Raw genomic sequence first — 15,028 nt, 5'->3', positions numbered from 1 at the left:
GTATTTCAAAACCTCTCCTAAAACCCCAACCTGTTTCATTTCATTTGTTGTCAGTGACTCTTTGTTAGTTCCCCCTTCTGTTTGAATGACATTATTGGGGAACGTAACACTAACATGTAAAATGGCATTATTCAAATAACATCTCCCATAGTGCAATGGGACAGGGAAAGTGGTAATAATGTTACTCTGAAGTGGTGTCGCTCTCAGAGTTGGTGTCGCATCGGTACGCGGTGTCCTCCAGCCAGGAGGTGTAGTAGCGTACTATGTTGGGGTGCTGAAGATCTGCTAAGGCACCAACCTCCCGCTTAGCTTTCCTGAGGAAAGAGTCACAGGTAAAATAAGTAAATAAATAAATAAATAGTAATAATAATAAATAAATCAATCAGTGTTATTATACAGCGGCTGGGTCGAGTGAAAGATATTACTTCGATTGCTAAAGTAACAAACATAATCGACTTACTCTTTACTCAGTACTATCTTCACCGCAAAATATTTCTGCTCCAGTTCCCGTCGCGCCTTATAGACGTTGCCAAAGCCTCCTTTGCCAATCTTCTCTATTGAATCAAACTCTGCTAAAAACCTGAGATAATAAATCATATTTAAATAATCAATCCATCAACATGATCAAACTGTTTTGTGATCAGTATAGATGAGTATTCCCGTCAGGAACAGATTTCAATGCCATCTACTTTATACATTAAATGTGGGGTAGAGAAATGAGTATCAAAGTAACGCCATAATGTACCTAGATCTGATTGGTTGGTTGGATGTCCTTCCACTTGACAAGGTTCCTAAATTGTTGCCTTTTAAATCGGGACCTTCCTTTAAAAAAAAAAAACAATGACAAACACTCAATCAACATTTAATAATGCATATATCCCCAACAGCAGGAGTGGGCAACTTTGATGGGGGCCCCCATAAATCTGAAGTCATGGTGAGGGGCAGCAGCTGCTCGCAGGTAAGCGTACCCACCTCTGTGACGTTTCCGTTATAGTCGGTAATAGCCGTCTTTTGGCCGTTCATTTATTTTTGTTTAGAAAAGCTGCTCAATTAAATTGGCACCGTCCAATTGTCCGTGAGAAGATAAAACATCCAAAAACTCCCCAAATACTGGTGTGCCAAGCTTGTAGCGTCATACCCAAGAAGAATCGAGTCTGTAATCGCTGCCAAAGGTGCTTCAACAAAGTACTGAGTAAAGGGTCTGAATACTTATATTAAACGTGATATCAGTTGTTTTTTGTATAAATTTGCTAAACAACAACTGTTTTTGCTTTGTCATTATGGAGTATTGTGATGTCATTATGGGGTATTGTGATGTCATTATGGGGTATTGTGATGTCATTATGGGGTATTGTGATGTCATTATGGGGTATTGTGTGTAGATTAACAATAGACTACTGGTTCCAATGAAATATGGAAGTCTGTATAAAACAATAGGCTACTGGTTCCAATGAAATATGTTGTTTTATACAGGCTTACATATTTCATTGGAACCAGTAGTCTATTGTTTTATACAGACTTCCAGAAGCCCTCTTCATCATCGGTGGCTCAGTGCCACTTAAAAGTTTCGCTTTTGGACAATAATGTCCTTCTCCCGTTTAGAAGATCCCCCTTTCACATTATATGGACAATTCATGTTTTTATTGATCTGTTTTTCAGTGTCAGCAGAGTAGGAGGACCACTAGTGGTTCTGGGGGGCCTGGACCTGGCCCCTCTAACAGTACAACTGTCCCCAGCTTGGCCCCCCCCCAGTTGAAATGGTCTAGAACCGCCACTGAGGAGGACTAATGTCTTTAGTCATTTAAGATGTAGTAAAATTGTAAGTAGTGGTGTAAAGTACTACTTACAATTTTCACTTAATGTTTAAAAAAAATTGGGGGGGGGGGGGATCTGTACTTTACTATTTATATTTTTGACAACTTTTACTTCACTACATTCCTAAAGAAAATAATGTAATTTTTACTCCATGCACACAAAAGTACTCGTTCCATTGCCAACGCTCAGTCAGGACAACAATATGGTCTAATACACACCACCTATCGCTATAACGCATTGTCGTCCCTACTACCTCTGATCTGACGAGCTCAATGTGGGAGTGTTGCCCCCGGGCTCTCCGTAAATAACAAAATGGCGCCGCTTGGTTTGCTTAATATAAGGAAATGGATGTAAAGCATTTACTTTTACTTGAGTATGACAATTGAGTCCTTTTTCCCCACCACCACTAAACTTAAATGTAAAACTAGATACTTTTAGACTTTTACTCAATTAGTATTTTACTGGGTGGCTTCACTTTTACTCTTACTAAATGCTGCAGGTCAAATGTCCAGAGCCACATTTTCATAACGGAAACCCTATTTTGGAGTTAATTTCATGCAATTCTACACATTTTGCCATAGAGTTTAGAGCAAATGTTGCGGTTTTAAATCAAGTTCGACGCAATTCTACACATTTTGCCATAGAGTTTAGAGCAAATGTTGCGGTTTTAAAGCAAGTTTGACGCAATTCTACACATTTTGCCATAGAGTGTAGAGCAAATGTTACGCTTTTAAAGCAAGTTTGATGCAATTCTACACATTTTGCCATAGAGTGTAGAGACATTTTTTTTTTGTCGTTTTAAATATGATACCTGAGTGAGATTGACTGACAAAATCAAATGGGGGCCCAACGGCAGGTAATTCGACCATGATAACAAGTTTAGATTGCCGAGTTAGTTTAGCGGGCCAGCTGTCTAAAAAAATGTTAGCTGACTGACTATCAGTGACTGACATAACGAGAACAACTGCTGATGCACAACCACATTTACAAATTGCACCTTCCGCTATTCTAGTAAGTTGAGACCCCAACTGAATTCCCACCAAAATTCAATAATAATTCTCTTTTGATCCGAGGGCTTTCAAAAGGAGCCAGTTGTATCCGCTATATAGCATCTTTATAGAGTAGCCTCTACAACAAACTGCTCCAAGAGCAAACCTGTAGTTGTGTTTCAGTTACCATAACAGTAAATCACATAGTCAGTTGCAGCCAAATATATTGGCATCCTTGTACTTTTCTTAAATATTTAACTATATCTTGTCAAACAAGTTGCAATTGAAAAGAATGTTTGGTCTCTACATCTTTTTATTTGATTTTCTACATTGCAGAAAATGTTTCGCTACCTCTGGTACTGGGGGCCTTGAATGTGTGCATCATTAACTCAGCAGATTATCAGGTATTTTGGAGTTCAATGTTCAACCCGGTGTCCAAAAACTGAGGTCTCCATTGAAGTTTGTGGGTCTTCCAGCAGGACAACTACCGCAAACACATGTCAAACACACGTCAAACTCCCGTCAAACTCCCGTCAAACTCCCGTCAAACACACGTCAAACACACGTCAAACACACGTCAAACACACGTCAAACACACGTCAAACACACGTCAAACACACGTCAAACTCCCGTCAAACACACGTCAAACACACGTCAAACACACGTCAAACACACGTCAAACACACGTCAAACACACGTCAAACACACGTCAAACACACGTCAAACACACGTCAAACACACGTCAAACTCACGTCAAACTCACGTCAAACTCACGTCAAACTCACGTCAAACACACGTCAAACGTCAAACACACGTCAAACACACGTCAAACACACGTCAAACTCACGTCAAACTCACGTCAAACTCACGTCAAACTCACGTCAAACTCACGTCAAACTCACGTCAAACTCACGTCAAACTCACGTCAAACACACGTCAAACACACGTCAAACACACGTCAAACTCACGTCAAACTCACGTCAAAAACTCAAACACACGTCAAACACGTCAAACTCACGTCAAACACACAAACACACGTCAAACTCACGTCAAACACACGTCAAACAACTCACGTCAAACTCACGTCAAACTCACGTCAAACACTCACGTCAAAAACAAACACACGTCAAACACACGTCAAAACACGTCAAACTCAAACTCACGTCAAACTCACGTCAAAACACGTCAAACACACGTCAAACACACGTCAAACACACGTCAAACACACGTCAAACACACGTCAAACACACGTCAAACACACGTCAAACACACGTCAAACACACGTCAAAACGTCAAACTCACGTCAAACACACGTCAAAACTCACGTCAAACTCACGTCAAACTCACGTCAAACGTCAAACGTCAAACACACGTCAAACACACGTCAAACTCCGTCAAACTCACGTCAAACACACAAACACACGTCAAACACACGTCAAACTCCCGTCAAACTCACGTCAAACACACGTCAAACACACGTCAAACACACGTCAAAACACGTCAAACACGTCAAACGTCAAACTCACGTCAAACAAACACGTCAAACACACGTCAAACTCACGTCAAACACACGTCAAACACACGTCAAACAAACTCACGTCAAAACAAACACACGTCAAACTCAAACACACGTCAAACACACGTCAAACACACGTCAAACTCACGTCAAACACACGTCAAACACACGTCAAACTCACGTCAAACACACGTCAAACACACGTCAAACACACGTCAAACTCACGTCAAACACACGTCAAACACACGTCAAACACACGTCAAACTCACGTCAAACTCACGTCAAACTCACGTCAAACACACGTCAAACACACGTCAAACTCACGTCAAACACACGTCAAACTCACGTCAAACTCACGTCAAACACACGTCAAACTCACGTCAAACTCACGTCAAACTCACGTCAAACTCACGTCAAACTCACGTCAAACACACGTCAAACTCACGTCAAACACACGTCAAACTCACGTCAAACTCACGTCAAACACACGTCAAACACACGTCAAACACACGTCAAACTCACGTCAAACACACGTCAAACTCACGTCAAACTCACGTCATAAAACACAGAAGAGATGTTCAAAGGTTCTGGAGTGAAGAGTCCAGACCTGAATCACACCCAGAACCTATGGCCGGATCTAAAAACAGCAGTTGGCGGAGGAAACCCCTCAAACGTTGAAGATTTAGAGCAGGTTGTCGCTGAAGTGGGGGCCAAACTGCCAGTAGAAAGGTGCCTACAATAAGTCTGTCTGCAGTCATCTTGGCCAAATCAATTAAATCATTCAACCAATCACGTCAAATCAATTAAATCATTCAACCAAACACGTCAAATCAATTAAATCATTCAACCAATCACGTCAAATCAATTAAATCATTCAACCAATCACATCATACTTTTCTCAGAAGGTTTTTTTTTTTTTTTTTTGTATCTTGGAGACTAGTACCTGTTTGGTCTTGACCGGTGACAGCAGGAAGTTAGGTGCTAGTCTAAAGGAGAGGTCAGAGGTCAGATAGTCCAGGTATTGGAGTATAAAATAAAAACAACTTCATCTTGAAAGAAGAGTCTTGAATTGGGTCTTACCTTATTTTAGGCTTCACATTTACAGGGCTTTCAACCTGCTTATAGAATAGAACAGAATAGAACAGAATAGAACAGAACAGAATAGAACACAATAGAACAGAATAGAACAGAGTAGAATAGAACAGATATTGATTTGCTATCACAAGAATACCCAATGTCTTACACCATGCTTAAAGAGACAATACGTGTTTATGTTGACAGTATCACCGCTCACATCCTGTGATTCGTTGAGCTGAAGCTATAGCAACAACAACAGGATCTGTACCTTGGGGGAGCTGACGTTAACAGAGTCTGCGAATATGATGGACTCACTGGTACTTCCTGGAATACTCAAGGATGATGGTGTTGCATCCTGGGATTCCCTGGGAGAATTGAAAATAAAATATATACTTTATTGTCCATTTTCAAAGGAAATTGATTGATTTGCTGTTACAATAGACATAAACACACCATTATTTGGATATTCAATTCCAAATAATGTTTTATTTTCAGTTGAGCTGCACCCAGACAGTGTTGCTCCATACCTTACCATGTACTGGAGGGGACTAGAGAGGATAGTCCTCCATCTTACCATGTACTGGAGGGGACTAGAGAGGATAGTCCTCCATCTTACCATGTACTGGAGGGGACTAGAGAGGATAGTCCTCCATCTTACCATGTACTGGAGGGGGTATAGAGGATAGTCCTCCATCTTACCATGTACTGGAGGGGACTAGAGAGGATAGTCCTCCATCTTACCATGTACTGGAGGGGGGTATAGAGGATAGTCCTCCATCTTACCATGTACTGGAGGGGACTAGAGAGGATAGTCCTCCATCTTACCATGTACTGGAGGGGGTTAGAGGATAGTCCTCCATCTTACCATGTACTGGAGGGAGGTATAGAGGATAGTCCTCCATCTTACCATGTACTGGAGGAGGGTATAGAGGATAGTCCTCCATCTCACCATGTACTGGAGGGGACTAGAGAGGATAGTCCTCCATCTTACCATGTACTGGAGGGGGGTATAGAGGATAGTCCTCCATCTTACCATGTACTGGAGGGGGTATAGAGGATAGTCCTCCATCTTACCATGTACTGGAGGGGGGTATAGAGGATAGTCCTCCATCTTACCATGTACTGGAGGGGGGTATAGAGGATAGTCCTCCATCTCACCATGTACTGGAGGGGACTAGAGAGGATAGTCCTCCATCTTACCATGTACTGGAGGGGGGTATAGAGGATAGTCCTCCATCTTACCATGTACTGGAGGGGGTATAGAGGATAGTCCTCCATCTTACCATGTACTGGAGGGGGGTATAGAGGATAGTCCTCCATCTTACCATGTACTGGAGGGGGGTATAGAGGATAGTCCTCCATCTTACCATGTACTGGAGGGGGGTATAGAGGATAGTCCTCCATCTTACCATGTACTGTAGGGGGTTAGGGGATAGACATCCATCTCACCATGTACTGGAGGGGGGTATAGAGGATAGTCCTCCATCTTACCATGTACTGGAGGGGGGTATAGAGGATAGTCCTCCATCTTACCATGTACTGGAGGGGGGTGTAGAGGATAGTCCTCCATCTTACCATGTACTGGAGGGGGGTATAGAGGATAGTCCTCCATCTTATCATGTACTGGAGGGGGTTAGAGAGGATAGTCCTCCATCTTACCATGTACTGGAGGGGGTTAGAGGATAGTCCTCCATCTTACCATGTACTGGAGGAGTTATAGAAGATAGTCCTCCATCTTACCATGTACTGGAGGAGGTTAGAGAGGATAGTCCTCCATCTTACCATGTACTGGAGGGGTTATTTAGGATAGTCCTCCATCTTACCATGTACTGGAGGGGGTTAAGAGGATAGTCCTCCATCTTACCATGTACTGGAGGGGGTTAGAGGATAGTCCTCCATCTTACCTTGTACTGGAGGGGTTATTTAGGATAGTCCTCCATCTTACCATGTACTGGAGGGGTTAGAGGATAGTCCTCCATCTTACCATGTACTGGAGGGGGGTATAGAGGATAGTCCTCCATCTTACCATGTACTGGAGGGGGTTAGAGGATAGTCCTCCATCTTACCATGTACTGGAGGGGTTATAGGGGATAGTCCTCCATCTTACCATGTACTGGAGGGGGTTAAGAGGATAGTCCTCCATCTTACCATGTACTGGAGGGGTTAGAGGATAGTCCTCCATCTTACCATGTACTGGAGGGGGGTATAGAGGATAGTCCTCCATCTTACCATGTACTGGAGGGGGGTATAGAGGATAGTCCTCCATCTTACCATGTACTGGAGGGGGTTAAGAGGATAGTCCTCCATCTTACCATGTACTGGAGGGGTTAGAGGATAGTCCTCCATCTTACCATGTACTGGAGGGGGGTATAGAGGATAGTCCTCCATCTTACCATGTACTGGAGGGGGGTATAGAGGATAGTCCTCCATCTTACCATGTACTGGAGGGGGGTATAGAGGATAGTCCTCCATCTTCTGAAACTGTTGATCTGCAAGACACCTATAAACCACAACATAGAGATAAAGAATACAGTCAACAGAGACAGACAGGCACTTGTCTACTTTACATTGTAGAGAAATATAAACATGTGAAACTAGGAGAGGCTATTTTCAGGAAAGGCTGTTGGCCCGAGGGATGAACGTTAATGTCCCGGGGCCCGAGGGGAAATTTGTCTTAGGCCGGGATTCAATCCGATCGCACTTTGTCAGCTAGGCACCTTTTAAAAAGGCAATGTTTCCGTGTTTCACATTTAAAGTAACGCTGCGTATGTCAGTTTAATCGGGCGTAAGCGCGCCGTAACACACATCTACAGCCGATGGGATTGAATCTGGGCCTGCTGTTAATAACCAGTGTACTGATGACTGTAAACGTCTACCTGGCTGTTCCAGTCAGACTGTTCTTGAAGAGCAGACCATGCTAACTGAGCAGCTTGTTGTTTGGCCTGCTTGGTTGTCTTACCCAAACCATTTGGGTATTCTCTCTGGTCAATCAATACGTTATAAACGAATCTGTGTGGGGGACAAAATAGGTCATGTTTTTTTTTCCAGTGACATTTAATGACAGTTGGGATATGATCTTCTCATAGTGTCTGTAGACTCACTGAGGGTCGTGTGACGGTCCGCTCTTCTCCACCAGTTTAAAGTCAAGAAACCGTTTGGTTTTCTGACAGTAGTGGTTGAGTATACCTATGAAGTTGGTCTCTGTTGTAATGAAGCTGTATCGTTCTGGAACATTCTGTTCTGGGCTCATGTTCATGTGTTCAACCTTCTCACTGGAAGACATCAAGAAATCAAAACACAATGTTTATGCTAGGCTGCTAATTATGTGACAGATATGATTCAATAACAGACGACTACAGCTACAGAGGAGTACAGACGACTACAGCTACAGAGGAGTACAGACGACTACAGCGGAGTACAGACGACTACAGCTACAGAGGAGTACAGACGACTACAGCTACAGAGGAGTACAGACGACTACAGCTACAGAGGAGTACAGACGACTACAGCGGAGTACAGACGACTACAGCTACAGAGGAGTACAGACGACTACAGCAGAGTACAGACGACTACAGCAGAGTACAGACGACTACAGCTACAGAGGAGTACAGACGACTACAGCGGAGTACAGACGACTACAGCTACAGAGGAGTACAGACGACTACAGCGGAGTACAGACGACTACAGCTACAGAGGAGTACAGACGACTACAGCGGAGTACAGACGACTACAGCTACAGAGGAGTACAGACGACTACAGCTACAGAGGAGTACAGACGACTACAGCAGAGTACAGACGACTACAGCTACAGAGGAGTACAGACGACTACAGCGGAGTACAGACGACTACAGCTACAGAGGAGTACAGACGACTACAGCTACAGAGGAGTACAGACGACTACAGCAGAGTACAGACGACTACAGCAGAGTACAGACGACTACAGCTACAGAGGAGTACAGACGACTACAGCTACAGAGGAGTACAGACGACTACAGCTACAGAGGAGAACAGACGACTACAGCTACAGAGGAGAACAGACGACTACAGCTACAGAGGAGTACAGACGACTACAGCTACAGAGGAGAACAGACGACTACAGCTACAGAGGAGAACAGACGACTACAGCAGAGTACAGACGACTACAGCTACAGAGGAGAACAGACGACTACAGCTACAGAGGAGTACAGACGACTACAGCTACAGAGGAGTACAGACGACTACAGCTACAGAGGAGAACAGACGACTACAGCTACAGAGGAGAACAGACGACTACAGCTACAGAGGAGTACAGACGACTACAGCTACAGAGGAGAACAGACGACTACAGCTACAGAGGAGTACAGACGACTACAGCTACAGAGGAGAACAGACGACTACAGCTACAGAGGAGTACAGACGACTACAGCTACAGAGGAGAACAGACGACTACAGCTACAGAGGAGTACAGACGACTACAGCTACAGAGGAGTACAGACGACTACAGCAGAGTACAGACGACTACAGCAGAGTACAGACGACTACAGCTACAGAGGAGTACAGACGACTACAGCTACAGAGGAGTGCAGACGACTACAGCTACGGCGGAGTACAGACGACTACAGCTACAGAGGAGTACAGACGACTACAGCTACAGAGGAGTACAGACGACTACAGCTACAGAGGAGTACAGACGACTACAGCTACAGAGGAGTACAGACGACTACAGCTACAGAGGAGTACAGACGACTACAGCTACAGAGGAGTACAGACGACTACAGCTACAGAGGAGTACAGACGACTACAGCTACAGAGGAGTACAGACGACTACAGCTACAGAGGAGTACAGACGACTACAGCTACAGAGGAGTGTCAGGATTTGGCCAGGGTTGTTCCGGTTTTTGGTCACTAGATGCCCCCATTGTGCCTTTTGACCTTTTGTTTTCCCTTGATCCCCATTATTATTTGCACCTGTGCCTCGTTTCCCCTGATTGTATTTAAACCCTTTGTTTTCCTCTGTTCTTTGCTCTGTGTTTGTATGTTAGCACCCAGCCCTAGTACTCTGAGAACTCTTGTTGATCCCGATGGACTCTCTTGTGGAATTCTGTTTTTTGTTCTTGTTTGTTTGTTTTTTGAGTATCTTTTGAGGCTTTTTGTGCTTTACCTTCCACCTTGTGGATTTACCTTTGTTCTTGTAGGATTCCTTTTGAGGTTGTGGAGTTACATGTTTTCCTGAAGAACTTCACTTTTTACTTCATTAAATACACCGTCTCAAGTACTGCTGTGTCTGCCTCATCTTCTGGGTTCTGCCGAACAGTTGGTTAAGTGACTGGTTAAGTGACTGTTTCTCACTCCGGAGACCCGGGTTCGTAACCGGGTCCTGACAAGGAGTACAGACGACTACAGCTACGGAGGAGTACAGACGACTACAGCAGAGTACAGACGACTACAGCAGAGTACAGACGACTACAGCTACGGAGGAGTACAGACGACTACAGCAGAGTACAGACGACTACAGCAGAGTACAGACGACTACAGCAGAGTACAGACGACTACAGCTACGGAGGAGTACAGACGACTACAGCTACGGAGGAGTACATACGACTACAGCTAAGGAGGAGTACTTGGTAATATATGCACTGGAGATTCGAAGAACAATAAAATAAAGAAATGTTTTGTCTTACCTGAGGACCACAACCTTTGGATTTAATTCCTCCTTGTGTTTTCCAGTGGTGCCATTGCAGTTTTCATCTGCAGTCTTGAAAATAAAACATTGTTAACTTCCCCACTATCGTTAAATACCATTTAGATTATCCTTCCATGAGATATAGTGTGTCTACGATGTGGCCTAATAACCCTTACCCCTGTAGTCTGACTACGGCCACATAACTCCAGATAGACCTGCATTGCTGCTTCCTCCTTAGCCTCCTTCTTCGTGTTCCCAAATCCCTCTGGGTATTCTTTCTTACCTACCACATACCTACAGCATCTGACATAGAACACACACACATCTTTAGTTTCGGATAAGACCCTTCGCAACGGCAATAGTAAGTGAATAACTTTAGAGTACTGTATGAAGTGTTACTGTGAGGTGTTGTTGGGTCCAACACGCGTTTCCTCCAAAGCCTTTAGAGACAGCTTGTTCTTCTGGCTGTGTTCATTCAGCCAGCACACGTAGTTGGGCTGGGAGATAACTGCTCGGACAGGAGGGGCTGGAGACTGAGCCGGTGACGGAGAACATGAAACCGACTGTTGAAAAACATTACGCAGGCCGTCAGGTCTCAAACTGTATGTTTGATGTTCCCACAAGTCAATATATTCTGTAACTAAACATTCCATACGATAGTACGGTCTTTGTCAATCAAAATGTCCCCTGGGACTGTATTTCAGAGTAGGAGTGCTGAGTTAGATTCAGTTCAGCCACTTACATCACAATTAATAATGTGATATAGACAGAGGGACCTGATCCTAGATCAGCACTCTGCGATGCTTGATACATATGGCCCTAGTCAACGCCTGTTACCATCAGTAGAATAAAAAGAAAAGGCTGTTCTTACTGCATCCTTCTGCTCTGTCGTCTCCGTCACGCCAGCCAGAGCATGTTTATCCTTCTGCTCTGTCGTCTCCATCACGCCAGCCAGAGCATGTTTATCCTTCTGCTCTGTCATCTCCATCACGCCAGTCAGAGCATGTTTATCCTTCTGCTCTGTCGTCTCCATCACGCCAGCCAGAGCATGTTTATCCTTCTGCTCTGTCGTCTCCATCACGCCAGCCAGAGCATGTTTATCCTTCTGCTCTGTCGTCTCCGTCACGCCAGCCAGAGCATGTTTATCCTTCTGCTCTGTCGTCTCCATCATGCCAGCCAGAGCATGTTTAGCAGCATTCTGTTTGGCCTCTTTCTTGTTCTTCCCAACCCCGTTAGGATAGGCATGGCCTTTAATCACCACCCTCAGAGTGAAGCTGGGGGAAAGGGGAAATGTTTAAGGCAATAATTAATTAATTAATTACTGAATGATTTAATTAAATGAATGAATTATTTCATGATTACAGTACAGACGACATTTGAGTCATTTAGCAGATGCTCTTACACAAAACAACTACAGTAGGGGAGACCATATTAAGGTAACTAGGTGGGACCATCTTAAGGTAACTAAGTGGGACCATCTTAAGGTAACTAGGTGGGACCATCTTAAGGTAACTAGGTGGGACCATCTTAAGGTAACTAGGTGGGACCATCTTAAGGTAACGAGGTGGGACCATCTACAGGTAATTAGGTGGGACCATCTTAAGGTAACTAGGTGGGACCATCTTAAGGTAACTAGGTGGGACCATCTTAACGTAACTAGGTGGGACCATCTTAAGGTAACTAGGTGGGACCATCTTAAGGTAACTAGGTGGGATCATCTTAAGGCAACTAGGTGGGACCATCTTAAGGCAACTAGGTGGGACCATCTTAAGGCAACTAGGTGGGACCATCTTAAGGTAACTAGGTGGGACCATCTTAAGGTAACTAGGAGGGATCATCTTAAGGCAACTAGGTGGGACCATCTTAAGGTAACTATCTTAAGGTGGGACCATCTTAAGGCAACTAGGTGGGACCATCTTAAGGGAACTAGGTGGGACCATCTTAAGGTAACTAGGTGAGATCCCTCTGATGTCAACAACTACAGACCAGTATCCCTTCTCTCTTTTCTCTCCAAAACTCTTGAGCGTGCCGTCCTTGGCCAGCTCTACCGCTATCTCTCTCAGAATGACCTTCTTGATCCAAATCAGTCAGGTTTCAAGACTAGTCATTCAACTGAGACTGCTCTTCTCTGTATCACGGAGGTGCTCCGCACTGCTAAAGCTAACTCTCTCTCCTCTGCTCTCATCCTTCTAGACCTATCGGCTGCCTTCGATACTGTGAACCATCAGATCCTCCTCTCCACCCTCTCCGAGTTGGGCATCTCCGGCGCGGCCCACGCTTGGATTGCGTCCTACCTGACAGGTCGCTCCTACCAGGTGGCGTGGCGAGAATCTGTCTCCTCACCACGCGCTCTCACCACTGGTGTCCCCCAGGGCTCTGTTCTAGGCCCTCTCTTATTCTCGCTATACACCAAGTCACTTGGCTCTGTCATAACCTCACATGGTCTCTCCTATCATTGCTATGCAGACGACACACAATTAATCTTCTCCTTTCCCCCTTCTGATGACCAGGTGGCGAATCGCATCTCTGCATGTCTGGCAGACATATCAGTGTGGATGACGGATCACCACCTCAAGCTGAACCTCAGCAAGACGGAGCTCCTCTTCCTCCCGGGGAAGGACTGCCCGTTCCATGATCTCGCCATCACGGTTGACAACTCCATTGTGTCCTCCTCCCAGAGCGCTAAGAACCTTGGCGTGATCCTGGACAACACCCTGTCGTTCTCAACTAACATCAAGGCGGTGTCCCGTTCCTGTAGGTTCATGCTCTACAACATCCGCAGAGTACGACCCTGCCTCACACAGGAAGCGGCGCAGGTCCTAATCCAGGCACTTGTCATCTCCCGTCTTGATTACTGCAACTCGCTGTTGGCTGGGCTCCCTGCCTGTGCCATTAAACCCCTACAACTCATCCAGAACGCCGCAGCCCGTCTGGTGTTCAACCTTCCCAAGTTCTCTCACGTCACCCCGCTCCTCCGCTCTCTCCACTGGCTTCCAGTTGAAGCTCGCATCCGCTACAAGACCATGGTGCTTGCCTACGGAGCTGTGAGGGGAACGGCACCTCAGTACCTCCAGGCTCTGATCAGGCCCTACACCCAAACAAGGGCACTGCGTTCATCCACCTCTGGCCTGCTCGCCTCCCTACCACTGAGGAAGTACAGTTCCCGCTCAGCCCAGTCAAAACTGTTCGCTGCTCTGGCCCCCAATGGTGGAACAAACTCCCTCACGACGCCAGGACAGCGGAGTCAATCACCACCTTCCGGAGACACCTGAAACCCCACCTCTTCAAGGAATACCTAGGATAGGGTAAGTAAGGGTAAGTAATCCTTCTCACCCCCCCAACAAGATTTAGATGCAAGTGGCTGTTCCACTGGTTGTCATAGGTGTTTGCACCAATTTGTAAGTCGCTCTGGATAAGAGCGTCTGCTAAATGACTTAAATGTAAAATGTAAATGTGAGACCATCTTAAGGTAACTAGGTGGGACCATCTTAAGGTAACTAGGTGGGACCATCTTAAGGTAACTAGGTGGGACCATCTTAAGGTAACTAGGTGGGACCATCTTAAGGTAACGAGGTGGGACCATCTACAGGTAATTAGGTGGGACCATCTTAAGGTAACTAGGTGGGACCATCTTAAGGTAACTAGGTGGGACCATCTTAACGTAACTAGGTGGGACCATCTTAAGGTAACTAGGTGGGACCATCTTAAGGTAACTAGGTGGGATCATCTTAAGGCAACTAGGTGGGACCATCTTAAGGCAACTAGGTGGGACCATCTTAAGGCAACTAGGTGGGACCATCTTAAGGTAACTAGGTGGGACCATCTTAAGGTAACTAGGAGGGATCATCTTAAGGCAACTAGGTGGGACCATCTTAAGGTAACTAGGTGGGACCATCTTAAGGCAACTAGGTGGGACCATCTTAAGGTAACTAGGTGGGACCATCTTAAGGTAACTAGGTGAGATCCCTC

General features: G+C 45.1%; 1 protein-coding gene across 2 annotated transcripts in view; it reads right to left on the bottom strand.

Moving 5' to 3' along the window:
- Nucleotides 1-6: 6 nt before the first annotated feature.
- The window catches only part of eif2ak2 (eukaryotic translation initiation factor 2-alpha kinase 2), a 41,474-nt gene continuing 26,452 nt past the window's right edge, over nt 7-15,028 (bottom strand). The window contains exons 3-15 of one of the 2 annotated variants that reach the window (XM_052496586.1): nt 11,931-12,333; nt 11,459-11,622; nt 11,236-11,362; nt 11,058-11,131; nt 8,499-8,669; nt 8,274-8,406; nt 7,833-7,897; nt 5,666-5,762; nt 5,401-5,438; nt 5,264-5,306; nt 746-822; nt 461-580; nt 7-314 (exon numbers count right to left, since the gene is read on the bottom strand). In XM_052496586.1, the coding sequence (XP_052352546.1) occupies nt 182-314; nt 461-580; nt 746-822; nt 5,264-5,306; nt 5,401-5,438; nt 5,666-5,762; nt 7,833-7,897; nt 8,274-8,406; nt 8,499-8,669; nt 11,058-11,131; nt 11,236-11,362; nt 11,459-11,622; nt 11,931-12,333 (1,645 nt within the window). In that variant the 3' untranslated portion in view covers nt 7-181. The remainder of the gene's footprint in view (nt 315-460; nt 581-745; nt 823-5,263; nt 5,307-5,400; nt 5,439-5,665; nt 5,763-7,832; nt 7,898-8,273; nt 8,407-8,498; nt 8,670-11,057; nt 11,132-11,235; nt 11,363-11,458; nt 11,623-11,930; nt 12,334-15,028) is intronic. The other variant, XM_052496594.1, reaches the window with a different exon arrangement.

This window comes from Oncorhynchus keta, chromosome 3, assembly GCF_023373465.1.
Source record: "Oncorhynchus keta strain PuntledgeMale-10-30-2019 chromosome 3, Oket_V2, whole genome shotgun sequence".
In the NCBI taxonomy this organism is placed as follows: Eukaryota; Metazoa; Chordata; class Actinopteri; order Salmoniformes; family Salmonidae; genus Oncorhynchus; species Oncorhynchus keta.
The sequence above is the reverse complement of the archived record's forward strand: the minus strand, read 5'-3'. Positions and strand labels throughout refer to the sequence as shown.